The 15,307-nt window shown below is 45.0% G+C and overlaps 1 protein-coding gene across 2 annotated transcripts in view; it reads left to right on the top strand.

The window, feature by feature from the left end:
* The window catches only part of aspa (aspartoacylase), a 135,060-nt gene that overhangs the window by 112,808 nt on the left and 6,945 nt on the right, over positions 1-15,307 (top strand). The window contains exons 5-6 of one of the 2 annotated variants that reach the window (XM_077231924.1): positions 3,077-3,186; positions 3,432-3,507. In XM_077231924.1, the coding sequence (XP_077088039.1) occupies positions 3,077-3,186; positions 3,432-3,507 (186 nt within the window). Of the gene's footprint in view, positions 1-3,076; positions 3,187-3,431; positions 3,742-15,307 lie in introns of those variants that run through there. The other variant, XM_077231923.1, reaches the window with a different exon arrangement.

Genomic DNA, 15,307 nt, shown 5'->3' with positions numbered 1-15,307 from the left:
ATTATTGGTGCCCCCCTGCCATCCCTCCAGGATCTATACTCTTCCAGAGTGAGGAAGAGAGCAGGTAAAATCATCACAGACTCCACTCACCCTGGACACCTCCTGTTTGAACTGTTACCGTCAAGACGGCGACTCAGATCACTGGCCACTAGAACATCTAGGCACAGGAACAGTTTCTTCCCACAGGCCATTTCCCTCCTGAACAGTTAACATATCTCCCAAGGCATATGCCTTAAGTGCAATACTCCCACTGTTTAGTGCAATACCCTACAACTCAGGTGATACTTATATGTAGATTTATTTATTCATAATATTCAAAACACTGTAATATATGTTCATAATCTGTAAATCTGAAAATGTCTATTCTGACTAAACCCAACTGTGATACTTTTATTCTCATATATTTATATTTTTATTTTTTATTCTTAGAATTTGTAGTATTATGTTTCTTGTTGTATTTGTATTTGTATATGTCCACTGGAAGCCTCAGAACCAAAACAAATTCCTTGTGTGTGCAAGCACACTTGGCAATAAAGCTCTTTCTGATTCTGATTCTGATTCTGAAGAGATGTGTTATTAGTCTAGATTTAAACTGACAGACTGTGTCTGCTTCTCGAACAATGCTAGGAAGACTAGTCCAAAGTTTAAGTGCTAAATAATGACCTTATTTATATAGCGCTTTGAACCATATATGCCGCTTTTCCACTACACAGTACAAGCTCGCCTCGACTCGACTCGCCTTTGTTTGGTTTTCCACTGCGTAAAAGTTGTACCTGTACCTGCTTTCGGGTACTTTTTTTCGTATCACCTCCGGCGAGGTTCTGAGCGAGCTGAGGCGATATTAAAATGTGACGTGTAAACACGGCAGACTGCTGATTGGTCAGAGAGAATCGTCACTATTCACTGCTTCATCATTGCACGCGCCAGACGGAGTATCCTGAATAACCCCACCATTTTTAAATAGTTTGGCCAGGGATTGTGTGATTTTTAAATAGATATAACTTTACCCATGGCAACTCGGAAGAATACGCCGTGTCACTGTGTGAGAAACAGCCATATCCCGAGGATCAAAAACAGACGCCCGATTTCCTCCATTGTCCTGTGTGTGGATAGTGGGTGTGTCGCGTTGAAGATTACGTCACTGCAGTTTCCTGCGGCGTCGCTATGACGACCAGGTACTATTGGGGAGGTACTATCTGCAATGGAAAATGGAGCGAAAAGCGAGCCGAGCCGAGACGAGGCGAGTTGAGCTGGTACTGGTAATGGAAAAGCGACATTAGATTGTTTCAAAGTAGCTTTACAGTGATAATAGGAAATCAAAGTAACAGAGATTGTTTTGGCTTTACAGCAGCTCTAGAATAAAGTCATTGTCCAGCTAAAGTTAGTCTTGATTGATTCACTTCCATTGCAAAGATCATTAGTTATTAACTTAGGGGCCGAAACAGAAAACCCTTAAAGCGCTCCGGCCCGCTCATTCACATAACAACAGTGCCTGGAGCTCGAGAACGCAAACCTTGAAATAGGTTACAAGGTGCAAACCTGGAAACATTTTTAAGAAAAAAAGTTATCTCTGCCCTTCAAAAACGTAAACCTGTGAAAACGATGACGGAGTACACATACGTATTACGTGTTTAGTCTATAGGTATGCGAGTTTGAATATATATGTGCGCAGACGTGTAGTCTTTCTTTACAAATGTACGTCAACAAATTACTTGTCTGGCCTTTATTATAAATTTATAATACAGAATTATTTATCGCTTCCGCGTAGCCATGTGAACTGGAATTATTTTGACAGTATTTTATCTGTAGAGAGGTGGAATTATAACATGGAATTATAGAAGTTTATGTGTTATGTGTATGCTAGGTCAAAGAGATGTGTTTTTAGTCTAGATTTAAACTGACAGAGTGTGTCTGCTTTCCGGACAATTTTAGGAAGACTGTTCCAAAGTCTCATTGCCCCAGGCAGCTCAAAACCAAGCCGAATGGAGGGCTGATCTATACAAAGGAAAGGCTCAAGACCATGCCAGCAACCTCAAGACCATGCCAGCTAACATTCTAAAGGAATGTTAGCTATGCCAGTTAATATATATGTTTATATAATCTATTGTGAATTGTATTTTTGCTCACGATATAAGTGTCAGGTGTGGCTGTAATGAAGCTGGAGAATCCAATAAACAAAATAGTCTTTAAATTTAAATTCGGAAATTCGGAAACTTGGAAATACTCAGAAAATTACAGGAATAAGCAAAATAACACAACCACTTTAAACAGTACACATTACAAGGAACAGAGGAAACTAATGGTACTAATGGTAAATAAAAAATACTAAACTAATGGTAAATAGGAGACTAACTTAACAGGTGAACATAATCCTATCAGAAACCATAGAAACGAACTAGCAAACAGAACTCAGGAAAAGCAGCACAGGGAATAGAATGAAAACAAAACCGAAACAGAAGTTGCATGTAGGCTGCATGTAACAAGGACACTGTAAATAGAGTAGAACATTCTCTCATCATTTACTCACCCTCATACCATCCCCGATTTATTTGACTTTCTTTCTTCAAATAAACACAAACAAAGATTTTTAGGAAAATCCATCTGTGAGTCCATATAATGCTACTGAATGCCTGGCTGCTGCTCATTTGACACTTTCAAAACCACACACAGCGATTGTGATGGTAATCCATACAAATACAGTGGATTAATTATTGTCTTCTGAAGTGAAACACTTCATTTTTTTAACTTTTTAAAATATAAATGAATGCTTCTGGTCTACTGTCATACAGGCAATCAAGAGGGGGACATTGTGACGCAACATAAATGCAAGTTTGCAAGAGAACTAAAGCAAACCTCATAACGCACTTAGCCAATCACTTGTCACAACGCCACGATAAGTTTTGGCCTTTCATTATATTCACAAAAAAAAAACTTTGAGACATTTTTTAAATGTTTACTGTAAGAAAGAAAGTCATGGCATTTTGGAATGACTGAATTTTCCCCAAAGAGTGATGTCTCTTTTTCCTTTTTCTTAGGAGAATAATTTCATTTTCCATGATTTTTTAACCTGTCATAGGTGTGGAGTTTCCTCCATGTACAGTGGAAGTTTTCAGAGTCCAGGAGAGAATGGACTACCCCAGGGACACCAACGGCAACATCACAGCTATGGTGCATCCTCATCTACAGGTATTCTAAATGGACCATATAGTAAATGCATACAGAAGCATGTTTTTTTTTAAAGGAAAATGCATGCCCTTGAGCGATGTATAAAAGAGTTGCTCTTTATGACAGGGACAGAGAGAGGGGAACATTTGTACAAAAATGTGTCCTATGACTCAGATGTTTGCTGTGCTTATTTTGACTTCAAGCTTCACTGGTTTTCCACAGTAATGGTCCTGTTCTTTTTCCTTTTCCTTTCTCTTTCTGTGTAGGACTGTGATTGGGAGCCTTTGAACCACGGTGACCCTATGTTCCTAACTTTCAATGGGAGAACAATCCTTTATGAAGGTGCCAGCACAGTATACCCCACGTTTATTAATGAGGCTGCCTATTATGAGAAACAGCAGGCATTCATGACCACTTGTAGAGAAATTCTGGCTGCCAATGCGATCAGAAAAGCTTTCAAGTAATGTTTTCTCCTAAAAATGCACTGTACTTAATGTAAAAGCACTTAAAACAACATTTCTTATTTTTGAATAATTCTAATACAGTTTTATAATATTTTAAAATTTGACTTGTTACACCACAGAACAATTTAATTGAACAGTAAAATAGCCAAAAAATTACTCAAATTACCTTAAAAAAAGACACTGTGACCAGATACAATATTTAAAATAAATACTTTTATTTATATACAAATTGATAAATATATGCATATATATATATATATATATATATATATATATATATATATATATATATATATATATATATATATATATATATATATATATATATAATTTATTTATAGTAAAGTCTATATTATAACAGTACCATCCATTTAGGGCAGTAAGATTTGGGGTGGTAACACTTTTATACAGAAACGACACATTAAAAAATAAATTTAAAATGATAATAAATTAAAAAGTTGTTTTTAAAATAAATGCAGTTCTTATTATTTGAGCTGACAATAAATATATAATATAAATATACAATATAAAGCTGACAATTCAGGTTTGCCATCAAAAGAATAAATTACATTTTAAAAGTATTTTAGTAAATCAATCAAAAGTGGGGAGAAAATCATGTAACACTTTATTTCGATAGTCCACTTTAGACATTTTACTAACTATAAGTAACTTTGCAGCTACATGTCAACTAACTGTCATTAGAGTATTATTAGACTGTCTGCTTAATATCTGCTAACACTTTATTTTGTTGGTCCACCAAAAGATATTCTACTGACTATAAGTAACTTAGCAACTACAAGGCAACTTGATCTCCTAACCCGAACCCTAACACCTAACCATTACCTAAAAGTCTACTGAAAGTCTACTAGTCTACTCTAATTACAGTGAGTTGACATGTAGTTGAAAAGTTACTTATAGTTAGTAGAATGTCTAAAGCGAAAAAAAAAAAAAATTGTAACCGAAAATCACATTATGAAATAAATGTTTTTCTCCAAAGCATGTTGGCCACAATTATTAGCACCCCTAGAAATTCTTATGAGTAAAATATCTCTGAAGTATAGTCCCATTCATATTTATATTTTTAGCACACCAGGGTGACTAAAACATGAAATTGTCCATGTCACGTGTCTGTCCTGTCTTGTATTGCACTTGGGTGTCTTTGTTATGTTGGGCCATGTGCTCTCGTTATTGTTTGATCCCTCCCCCTTGTTACCTGATTAGTGTTTGAGTTCTTCCACCTGTTCCCTCTTGATTTGTACCCTTTTTAAGTCCCCTCTTGTTTGCAGTCTTTGTCGGATCGTTGTCATATGTTTTCCCAGTTTCTGTGTGATGGTCTTCGTGTTCAGAGTCAGTGTTTGTTCTTCAGGTTCAGTTTTTGTTTAATGTCTCATTTATTGTGTTTTCCCCCTTGTGGGTTTTTGCTTTGTGTTTTGTTTTCTTTTGTTAATAAATCATCCGTTGCTGCACTTGAGTCCTCCTCTCCACTTTTTGTAACTGTAACGTGACAGAACGATCCGACCCATTTGAGGACTCAGCAGCATGGATGACGATGATTTTGACTGGATGGATGAAGACGCTTGCATGGACGACGATGACTTGGATTGTCCAGACTACGCAATCGCTACATTTGGATCGACCCAGTTTTCCACTATCTTTCATGACGGAATTACTCCGTCCTCTAATGAATCCGGCAGAATGAATATTTTTCAGGCCCTCGCTTTTATGGTTCATCAAAGGGCGGAGTCGGAGCGTCTGGCCGGGTTCTCGGGGACCCGTGGATGTTGTAGAGGAGGAGGAGAGGGTCGAGAAGAGGCTCAACACCACTCTCCATCCGGGCCCCCCTTCGATCCTGGGCCAGTGAGGGACAGCTTAGAGCCTACTTCTCGCCGTCACGGACGGAAAAGGAGGAGGAAACGCCCATCTGCACAGCGAGAGACTGTTCACGTCCCGTCTGCCCAGCGAGAGACTGTTCACGTCCCGTCTGCCCAGCGAGAGACTGTTCACGTCCCGTCTGCCCAGCGAGAGACTGTTCACGTCCCGTCTGCCCAGCGAGAGACTGTTCACGTCCCGTCTGCCCAGCGAGAGACTGTTCACGTCCCGTCTGCCCAGCGAGAGACTGTTCACGTCCCATCTGCCCAGCGAGAGACTGTTCACGTCCCGTCTTCCCAGCGAGAGACGGGTCACGTCACGTCTGCCCAGCGAGAGACTGATCACGTTCCGTCTGTCCAGTCTGGGACAGAGCCAGAGATCCCCTTTGGCGTGGCCGCCAAGGTTGTGACGGACTATCTGGAGCGTCTGGCTCGGATCTTGGAGATGCCAGTCTCTGCTGTTCCAGAACCGGAGGCAGAGCTAGTGTCGGCTGTTCCTGAGCCGGAGCCAGTGCCTGCTGTTCCCGAGCCGGAGCCAGTGCCTGCTGTTCCCGAGCCGGAGCCAGTGCCTGCTGTTACCCGAGCCGGAGCCAGTGCCTGCTGTTCCCGAGCCGGAGCCAGTGCCTGCTGTTCCCGAGCCGGAGCCAGTGCCTGCTGTTCCCGAGCCGGAGCCAGTGCCTGCTGTTCCCGAGCCGGAGCCAGTGCCTGCTGTTCCCGAGCCGGAGCCAGTGCCTGCTGTTCCCGAGCCGGAGCCAGTGCCTGCTGTTCCCGAGCCGGAGCCAGTGCCTGCTGTTCCCGAGCCGGAGCCAGTGCCTGCTGTCCCCGAGCCGGAGCCAGTGCCTGCTGTTCCCGAGCCGGAGCCAGTGCCTGCTGTTCCCGAGCCGGAGCCAGTGCCTGCTGTTCCCGAGCCGGAGCCAGTGCCTGCTGTTCCCGAGCCGGAGCCAGTGCCTGCTGTTCCCGAGCCGGAGCCAGTGCCTGCTGTTCCCGAGCCGGAGCCAGTGCCTGCTGTTCCCGAGCCGGAGCCAGTGCCTGCTGTTCCCGAGCCGGAGCCAGTGCCTGCTGTTCCTGAGCCGGAGCCAGTGTTTGTTTCTGTGTTTGTGTCTGTCCTAGTGGCCGTTGCTGTTCTGGTGGCTGTTCCTGAGCCAGAGCCTGTTCCTGAGCCGGAGCCAGTGCCAGTGTCTGCTCCAGAGCCGGAGCCAGTGCCACTGTCTGCTCCAGAGCCGGAGCAAGTGCCAGTGTCTGTTCCTGAGCCGGTGTCTGTTCCTGAGCCGGTGTCTGTTCCTGTGCCGGTGTCTGTTCCTGTGCCGGTGTCTGCTCCTGTGCCGGTGTCTGCTCCTGTGCCGGTGTCTGCTCCTGTGCCGGTTTCTGTTCCTGTGCCGTGGTCGCCCGAGTGGTCGTCTCCGCCCTGGCCGCCCGAGTGGTCGTCTCCGCCCTGGCCGCCCGAGTGGTCGTCTCCGCCCTGGCCGCCCGAGTGGTCGTCTCCGCCCTGGCCGCCCGAGGTGTCGTCTCCGCCCTGGCCGCCCGAGGTGTCGTCTCCGCCCTGGCCGCCCGAGGTGTCGTCTCCGCCCTGGCCGCCCGAGGTGTCGTCTCCGCCCTGGCCGACCGAGGTGTCGTCTCCGCCCTGGCCGCCCGAGGGGTCTTCGCCGCCCTGGCCGCCCGATGGGTTTTCGACGCCCTGGCCGCCCGATGGGTCTTCGCCGCCCTGGCCGCCCGATGGGTCTTCGCCGCCCTGGCCGCCCGATGGGTCTTCGCCGCCCTGGCCGCCCGATGGGTCGTCTGCTTCGCCCTGGCCGCCCGAAGGGTCGTCTGCTTCGCCCTGGCCGCCCGATGGGTCGTCTGCTTCGCCCTGGCCGCCCGATGGACTGTCTGCGTCGCATTATGCGAACCAGGCTGCGTCGCATTATGAACCTATTTACAAAACACTGTAAATAGGTTCATAATCTGTAAATCTGAAAATGTCTATTCTGACTAAACCCAACTGTGATAGTTTTATTCTCATATATTTATATTTTTATTTTTTATTCTTATAATTTGTAGTATTATGTTTCATGTTGTATTTGTATATGTCCACTGGAAGCCTCAGTACCAAAACAAATTCCTTGTGTGTGCAAGCACACTTGGCAATAAAGCTCTTTCTGATTCTGATTCTGGCAGCCCGGTGGACTGTCTGCGTCGCCCTGGCCGCCCGATGGACTTTGTGTTTCGCCCAGGTCTCCCAGGACTAAACGCTTTGTCCCTCCCGTCCCACCCTGGTCTGTCCCTCCCGTCCCACCCTGGTCTGTCCCGCCCGGGTCTGTCCATCCCGTCCCGCCCTGGTCTGTCCCTCCCGTCCCGCCCTGGTCTGTCCCTCCCGTCCCGCCTGATGGAGCGTCTGGTAGCCGCTCCGTAGGGAGGGGGTAATGTCACGTGTCTGTCCTGTCTTGTATTGCACTTGGGTGTCTTTGTTATGTTGGGCCATGTGCTCTCGTTATTGTTTGATCCCTCCCCCTTGTTACCTGATTAGTGTTTGAGTTCTTCCATCTGTTCCCTCTTGATTTGTACCCTTTTTAAGTCCCCTCTTGTTTGCAGTCTTTGTCGGATCGTTGTCATATGTTTTCCCAGTTTCTGTGTGATGGTCTTCGTGTTCAGAGTCAGTGTTTGTTCTTCAGGTTCAGTTTTTGTTTAATGTCTCATTTATTGTGTTTTCCCCCTTTTGGGTTTTTGCTTTGTGTTTTGTTTTCTTTTGTTAATAAATCATCCGTTGCTGCACTTGAGTCCTCCTCTCCACTTTTTGTAACTGTAACGTGACAGTCCAGCCATGACTTCCCGTTTCACAGGAGTATAAATTGGAGGTGGCACAAAGGCCAAATTCCCTTAATCATCCATCACAATCTGTAAAACCAAAGAATATAGTTCTGATGTGCAGCAAAAGATTGACGAGTGTCACAAAATAGAAAGTGGCTGTAAGAAAATAGCTAAAGCATTGACATCTCCCATTTTCAACATCAAGGCTATAATTAAAAATTCCAACAGAAGTGGACATGTGTGTGTAACAAGGTTAGATGTTATGGGAAGAAGGAGGCGGAAACCGGTGAACAATCAATAATTTTAATAACAAAATAAAACAAACACAAAACGAAAGTAAGAGACAGCAGCCCCTCACGGACGACTGCTGTCACATAATAAAACATAAACAACACAACATAAATCCTGGCCTCTCTCGTCCTTCACCATCGTCGCTCCTCCATGCTTCCGCTCCTCCGTGAGAGATACGAGACTGGTGCGCAGAGCAGGTGTCGCTCATCAGTAATCAAGGCACCGGCCTCGCACCGTCCTCCCATGGGCCTCGACCTCGTCCTGCTCGCCACAGTGTCTATATTTTGTGTCTTAATGCAGAATAGTTTGTGTGACCAAAGACCCTCCAAGGAGAATCGCTGGAGATCACAGCTGGAGAATGGCATAATTAAGTTGAGTCTTGTGGTCAGACAGCCTCAAAAAAGCCCTTACACCATCACAAGTGGTTTGGGAGGGTTTTAAGGAAACTAAAAAATCCTCTGCTCTTATTCAAAAACAAACTCAAGTATATATCCAGACACTACTGTAACTTGAAATGGGACCAGGCTCTGTGATCAGATATACAGTAACTAAACAAGCTTTTTTGGCAGCAAACACACAAAATGGGTTTGGTGCACTCAGGGGACAGTTAAAAATACTGCTGATGTGGACCTATTTTTCTGTCAGAGGCCCTGGACATCTTGTTCAGATACATGTCATCATGTATTTTATCAAATACCAACAGATAAAAAATCTAAACCTGACTGCCTCTGCTGGAAATCTTATAATGGGCCATGGCTGGATCTTTCATCAGGACAATAATCCAAAACAAACATAAAAATCAACACAAAAATGGGTTGTAATGAGTGGGGTAAACTGACGATTAGAGTGGACCAACATGAACCTCGGAATTTGAAGGATCTGGATAGATTCTGTATGGAAGAATGGTCTCTGATCTTCTGCCAGATGTTCTTCAACTTCATAAGGGATTATAGGAGAAGACTGAGAGCTGTTAAATTGGCAAATGGAGTATGCAAAAAGTATTAAATAAAACAGCGCATAAAAAATGTGGCCATGTATTGGAGATAAACATTTATTTCATAACGAGATAAAGTGTATATATATTAAATCTGACCAATTACATATTTTTCAGAGCCTTTAAAGCAGGGGTGTCCAAACTCAGTCCTGGAGGGCCACTGTCCTGCAGAATTTATCTCTAGCCAGACTCAACACACCTGCCTGGAAGTTTCTAGCCTATAAGACCTTGATTAGCTGGTGGTCCAGGTGTGTTTAATTGGGGTTGGAGCTAAACTCTGCAGGACAGTGGCACTCCAGGACTAAGTTTGGACATCCCTGCTCTAAAGGGACATGGTGGTGGAATATATATATATATATATATATATGGAAAATCTGAGATGGGACGAAAAAATATTTTGCAAAGCTATTGTGTACTCTCGCAAAAGGTCTTTGTCTCTTCTCTCGCAAAACTTTTGCATTCTCTCACAAAACCTGTTGTGAGTTTGGACAAACACTTCCTGTTTAATGTCCCGCTGGCAATGGATCGGTTCATAGTGTTTTATTTTGAATTTGGACTTAAGTATAAAGAAATATGGTCAGTGCTTAGTTCAAGGAGTTTAGTAAAGTTGGCAATATTCACAGATTTGAACTTCCCGGCTCAATAACTTGTGAGATAAACATTGTTAAAATACAAATGACACCTCTTTCCAATCATGCTAACGCTGAACTGATGAGTTGAATCAGGTGTGTTTGATTAGGGAGACAAAGAAAACGTCCAGTGTTGGTGGTCCTTCAGGACAGGTTTGGGAAATACTGATGTAGACAAGGAGCTATACAACCTAATTTTCCTCAAAACGAGTCCTAAGGGAGCGTCTGCAAACTGAAAAACCCGAAAAGCGTTACTAAAATAGTCATTAACTTCAATGCTACACACTGTAGTGTCAACAAATTCAGTTTACACATCAGTGATCTCCTACTGGTCATACTACAACACTTAATTTGATAATATGTGCTTTTGCATAATTTTTACGATTTTTATTTTGTTAAGTTATATTCAATAACTTCACTGTAGCACACTTTACTGTCACCAAATTCAGTTCACACATCACTGCTCTCCTGCTGGTTATACAACAACACTTAGTTTGATAAAATTATTTTTGCTAATAGTTAAACAAAATCAATAACTTCAGTGTTATTTAAAAAAATATTCAATAACTTCACAGTTATACAGTGTAATGGCATCAAATTCAGTAGCAATCAGGCTATAATGCAAAAGCTATGTTTGTAACTAGTATGTCAGCTGGGTACCGACATAATTTGTGTAAAGAATAGGCCTACTTATTTTTTTATGTGCTATTACTTGCCAAACTAAGTGTTTGTAGTAAAACCAGCATTTGGTGACAGTACAATGTGTTCCAGTGAAGCTATTGAACTTTTCTCATAATAAAAATGTATAAAAATTATGCAAAAGCACATTTGATCAAACTAAGTGTTGGATTATGACCAGCAGAACAGCATTGATGTGTAAATTATATTTGGTGACAGCAGTGGCGTAACTTTGCTTTGAAAAGTGGTGGGGACACCGCACAACTCGTTTTGCTATTTGTTTATTTAATAACCGAATTTACTTGGGGACTGAGTTCAGAGTTGGAAATAGGCTACACTTAATTTTCACTGTGATGTAGGCCTACACACATGCATGTATCACATTCACAAATATGTCTATAAGCATCCGAATAAGCAAAACGTAACATTCACAACACATCTAGGTTAGCCTAAAAAATATATAAAAATACGCAAGATCAGTGAACTTGGGGACTGTTCGTTTTTTTATTTAAGGGGCTACCGGAGGAGTTTTGAGATCTGTAGTCAAAAAAGACTTGACCCTCCCTTTGCCTGTTCGCCAGTAGGCTAATAAATTTTTCTATGACCCTCCAAAATGATTGTGAAAAAAGGCGACCCTCCCTGATAATTTATTGATTACGTTTGCGCTTGGCAAAGTGTCACCATTAGGCTTCTGTTTGACTTTCAGTTTGTTTTGTTTTGCCACGTGTGTTCCCCAGTCTGAGTTTCCCGCCACAAATCTGTATCCATGGACACTGATCACCTCCCTCACAGCTGCCTGTCATTTTGTAATCCTCTTCACTGTGTATTTAAGTTCCTGCCTGTCTTCACTTCGTTGTCCGGTATTGTTTGTGTTTACACGCTGTTACACCCGTCTGCCTGTTTGCCTGTTTCCTGTCTGTGGATTAAAGTACGTTTTTGGACTCTATCTTCTGCCTCCGTCTTACCTGAACCACCCTCGTGACAGAATACCGGACCTAAACATGGATAATATTGACTTTATTCAACTCGCTCAAAAGAGCAAAAACTTTTTGTCTTTGACCCGGAATTTTTTTCACCTTGCAGTCACCAGCCCCCTCGACGACGAAACCCTGAAAACCCTGTTCTGGATCGGGGCCAACTTCCATCAACACATCGACCTCCCAGACACCTCTAACCGGAACTGGATGGAGGCTGTCGTCAGGTGTCTGGAGAGCGTCGAGCCCCGATCCAGCACAAAGCCAGACCCAGAGCCCGGATTACCACCCTCGACCGTGGAGAACTCGTGCTTGCCCCCCGCAGACGGAGAGCGACCACCCGCCCTGACGCGTCAGCCAGAGCCCGAGACGAAGAGGACAGAGCTGACCCTCGCCCCGGAGGAGGAGCTCCAACAGGAGTCTGACCAGGGGTGTGAGCCCACGACATCTGCGGACGAGGGGACCCAATCCACGGATCATGAGGACTGGCTGAAAGATTCTTCTGAGGAACTACCGTTTCCCACCCTGTCCCACCCGTCATCTACATCATCGTTGTCTTCAGACCTCTCCAGTGACTGCATCCGCCCTGTCATCAACCTGTCAAGTCCAACCATCTCACCTCAAGGCTCAGCCAGTCCTCCAGCCCCGCCGCTGCTTGATGTTCGCTGCCCTACATCGTCTCTGGGGAGGCTCCCGGATGTCGAGACGCAGGTCAGCCCACCATCCACAGCACTCGGGCGTGAGGATCTCATGGCTCTGCCTCCAGCCTCAGTCCTCTGCACTCCATCTCGGCCTGTCGACCTGCCGGCTCCGTCTTGGCTCCTCCCACCTACGCCTCCACCAGAGACCCTCGAACCATCGGCTGCAGCGGGTTCCCTCATCCTGCCGGCTCCCCCTTGGTCAGTCTTCACTCTGCCTTCGCCACAGACTTACGGTCAGTCCGCTACGCTCCATCCCTCCACCCCTTCGGCTACAGCGGGCTCCTCCTTCCCCTCGGCGTCACCTCTGTCCTCCCTCCCTCCACCTTCGCCTCTGCTCTCGGGTACTCTGGCTCCATCTCCAGCACTCGTCGCCGCGATGTCGCCTGGGTCTCCAAGTCTAGCGATGTCGTTGGATTCCACCGGCTCTCCGTCTGCGCCGATGGATCCTGCCGCAGAGTCTCCGTCGATCATCCCCCAGCTACCGTCAGCCTCAGTTCCACCTGGTCTCTTCCCTCCGTCTACTCTGCCGTGGGCTGTCGGTACTGGATGGCTCTGGGTCTGCGCCACCAGGCCATCTACATCTATGCCGTCAGGGAATCGTCGTCTTCCCCTCACCATCCTGCCACTCCAGCCTCTCTTATGCACTTCGTCTTCGTCTCGTCCACCACCTGAACCTCCTCCGATCCCCCCTCCGTCATCTTGCTACGGCGCGAGGACGCGCCTTGCCGGAGGGGGGCGTTATGTCACCATTAGGCTTCTGTTTGACTTTCAGTTTGTTTTGTTTTGACACGTGTGTTCCCCAGTCTGAGTTTCCCGCCACCAATCTGTATCCATGGACACTGATCACCTCCCTCACAGCTGCCTGTCATTTTGTAATCATCTTCACTGTGTATTTAAGTTCCTGCCTGTCTTCACTTCGTTGTCCGGTATTGTTTGTGTTTACACGCTGTTACACCCGTCTGCCTGTTTGCCTGTTTCCTTTCTGTGGATTAAAGTACGTTTTTGGATTCTATCTTCTGCCTCCGTCTTCCCTGAACCACCCTCGTGACACAAAGATGTTCAGATAGCGCATTGTTTTTTTTTTACAACCATGACAAACGACTAAACTTCTGCTTTCTCATCTTAGTAGGGCTGTAACGATAGACCAAACCTACAATTCGGTTCGTATCACGATTTTTGATTTTAGATAAAAAAAAATAAAAAAAACATGTTTTCGGTGCTGAAGCAGTGACGCCTGAAGGCCTCATTATGCTTCTGCGTCAACTCCATGGCGTAGCTACGCTGTCACTCCTACGGCGTCGTGGCCCAGGTTGCCTGCCAGGTTGAGTTGCATCGCGGTGCATCTGACCAATCACAGCCCTTGTGGTCTGCGTCGCCTCGACGCGTAGTTACAATTTTTTGGAGGTGCACGTCGAGCTACGGTGGAGGGGTTCGCGGCGACGCAGAGGGTTCTGCGGGGGTACGGCGTCGATTCGACGCAGAAGCATAAAACAGGCTTGACGCGTTCATGTAACATGGCGCTGCACATAAAATATCTAAAAGCTGCCACAAATAACCAGCAAAAGTAATGATTATGAATATGTCAAATATAGCAAGGAGACATTTTAATTGTTTATTAATAAACAAGTGTTTTCGGTGTCAGTGTGTCGGCTGCAAAGATTTAGTTGACGATGCTGACTCGCGATCTTCACAGTAGTGAACGCGCCAGAGAGAAATGCACATTTCATGGATTAAATAAGCAGAGAGCAGTCTGTTTTCTTTCGTTTTGAATTGTTCTGTTTACAAGTAGGCCTAGAAATTTCAAGCTTTCTATATATTTCTCAGGTCTGTGAGAGGCAAGTACATTATATGCTAAGTTTCGGTTCATTTATGAGACGAGAGTCCAGTTCACGCGCCGGCGCCTCCGTGATATTGTATTTAACCAGGAGAGTCCCATTGAGATTAAGAACCTCTTTTGCAAGGGTGACCTGGCCAAGACAGGCAACAGTACAAACACATAGGTACAGACAAATAACGCAGAATTCATATAATCATTTAAAATAATGTTTACAGTCTAAAAGCATTTAGCCTACATATTAACGCATCTGCCTCTAAATCTTTCATTTTGGATTTAAAAGCATTTAGCGAGATTAACTCAATAAGTTTCAAGTCCTTTTGCAAAGTAGGCCTGAAGGTGCAGAATACAGAAATGCCTTCTTTCCCGTTTCCGTACGGGCCTTGATGATCTATTTTCTACTATATTTACTTCTTATTTATTAAATCCAGGCAATTGGTTGATGAAACATTGATTAAAATTAAGATACAATTATTAAAAAACGAAATTCACTTTAAAGAAAGGCTTTGTGCTTTCTGTTTGAGGTCTCTGTGAAATTTTTAAAGTCGCTTTCAGAGCGGTCATGTCCGTAACGGAGAACTGTCACGTCCGTAACATTGTTTTCCTCATAAATGCGAACAGATATCTGACCTCTACCCACCCAACCGCACACTTCTTTGGGTTGGCCGTCAGCCCAGCCAGTCTCAGCGCTCCCAGAACCGCGCGCACATGTTCCACATGGCGCTGCCAGTCATTAATATAAATGATGATATCATCCAGATAGGCAGCGGCATATGCAGCATGTGGCCGGAGTATCCTGTCCGTGAGACGCTTGAAGGTGGCTGGAGCCCCGAACAACCCAAACGGAAGCGTAACGAATTGGTGTAATCCGAACGGCGTCGTAAAGGCTGTTTTTTCTTTAGAAATAGGCGATAAGGGGATCTGC

The sequence above is a fragment of the Siphateles boraxobius genome, unplaced genomic scaffold (assembly GCF_051911475.1).
Source record: "Siphateles boraxobius isolate OS27281-9 unplaced genomic scaffold, OSU_SipBor_1 16, whole genome shotgun sequence".
NCBI lineage: Eukaryota > Metazoa > Chordata > Actinopteri > Cypriniformes > Leuciscidae > Siphateles > Siphateles boraxobius.
The sequence above is the reverse complement of the archived record's forward strand: the minus strand, read 5'-3'. Positions and strand labels throughout refer to the sequence as shown.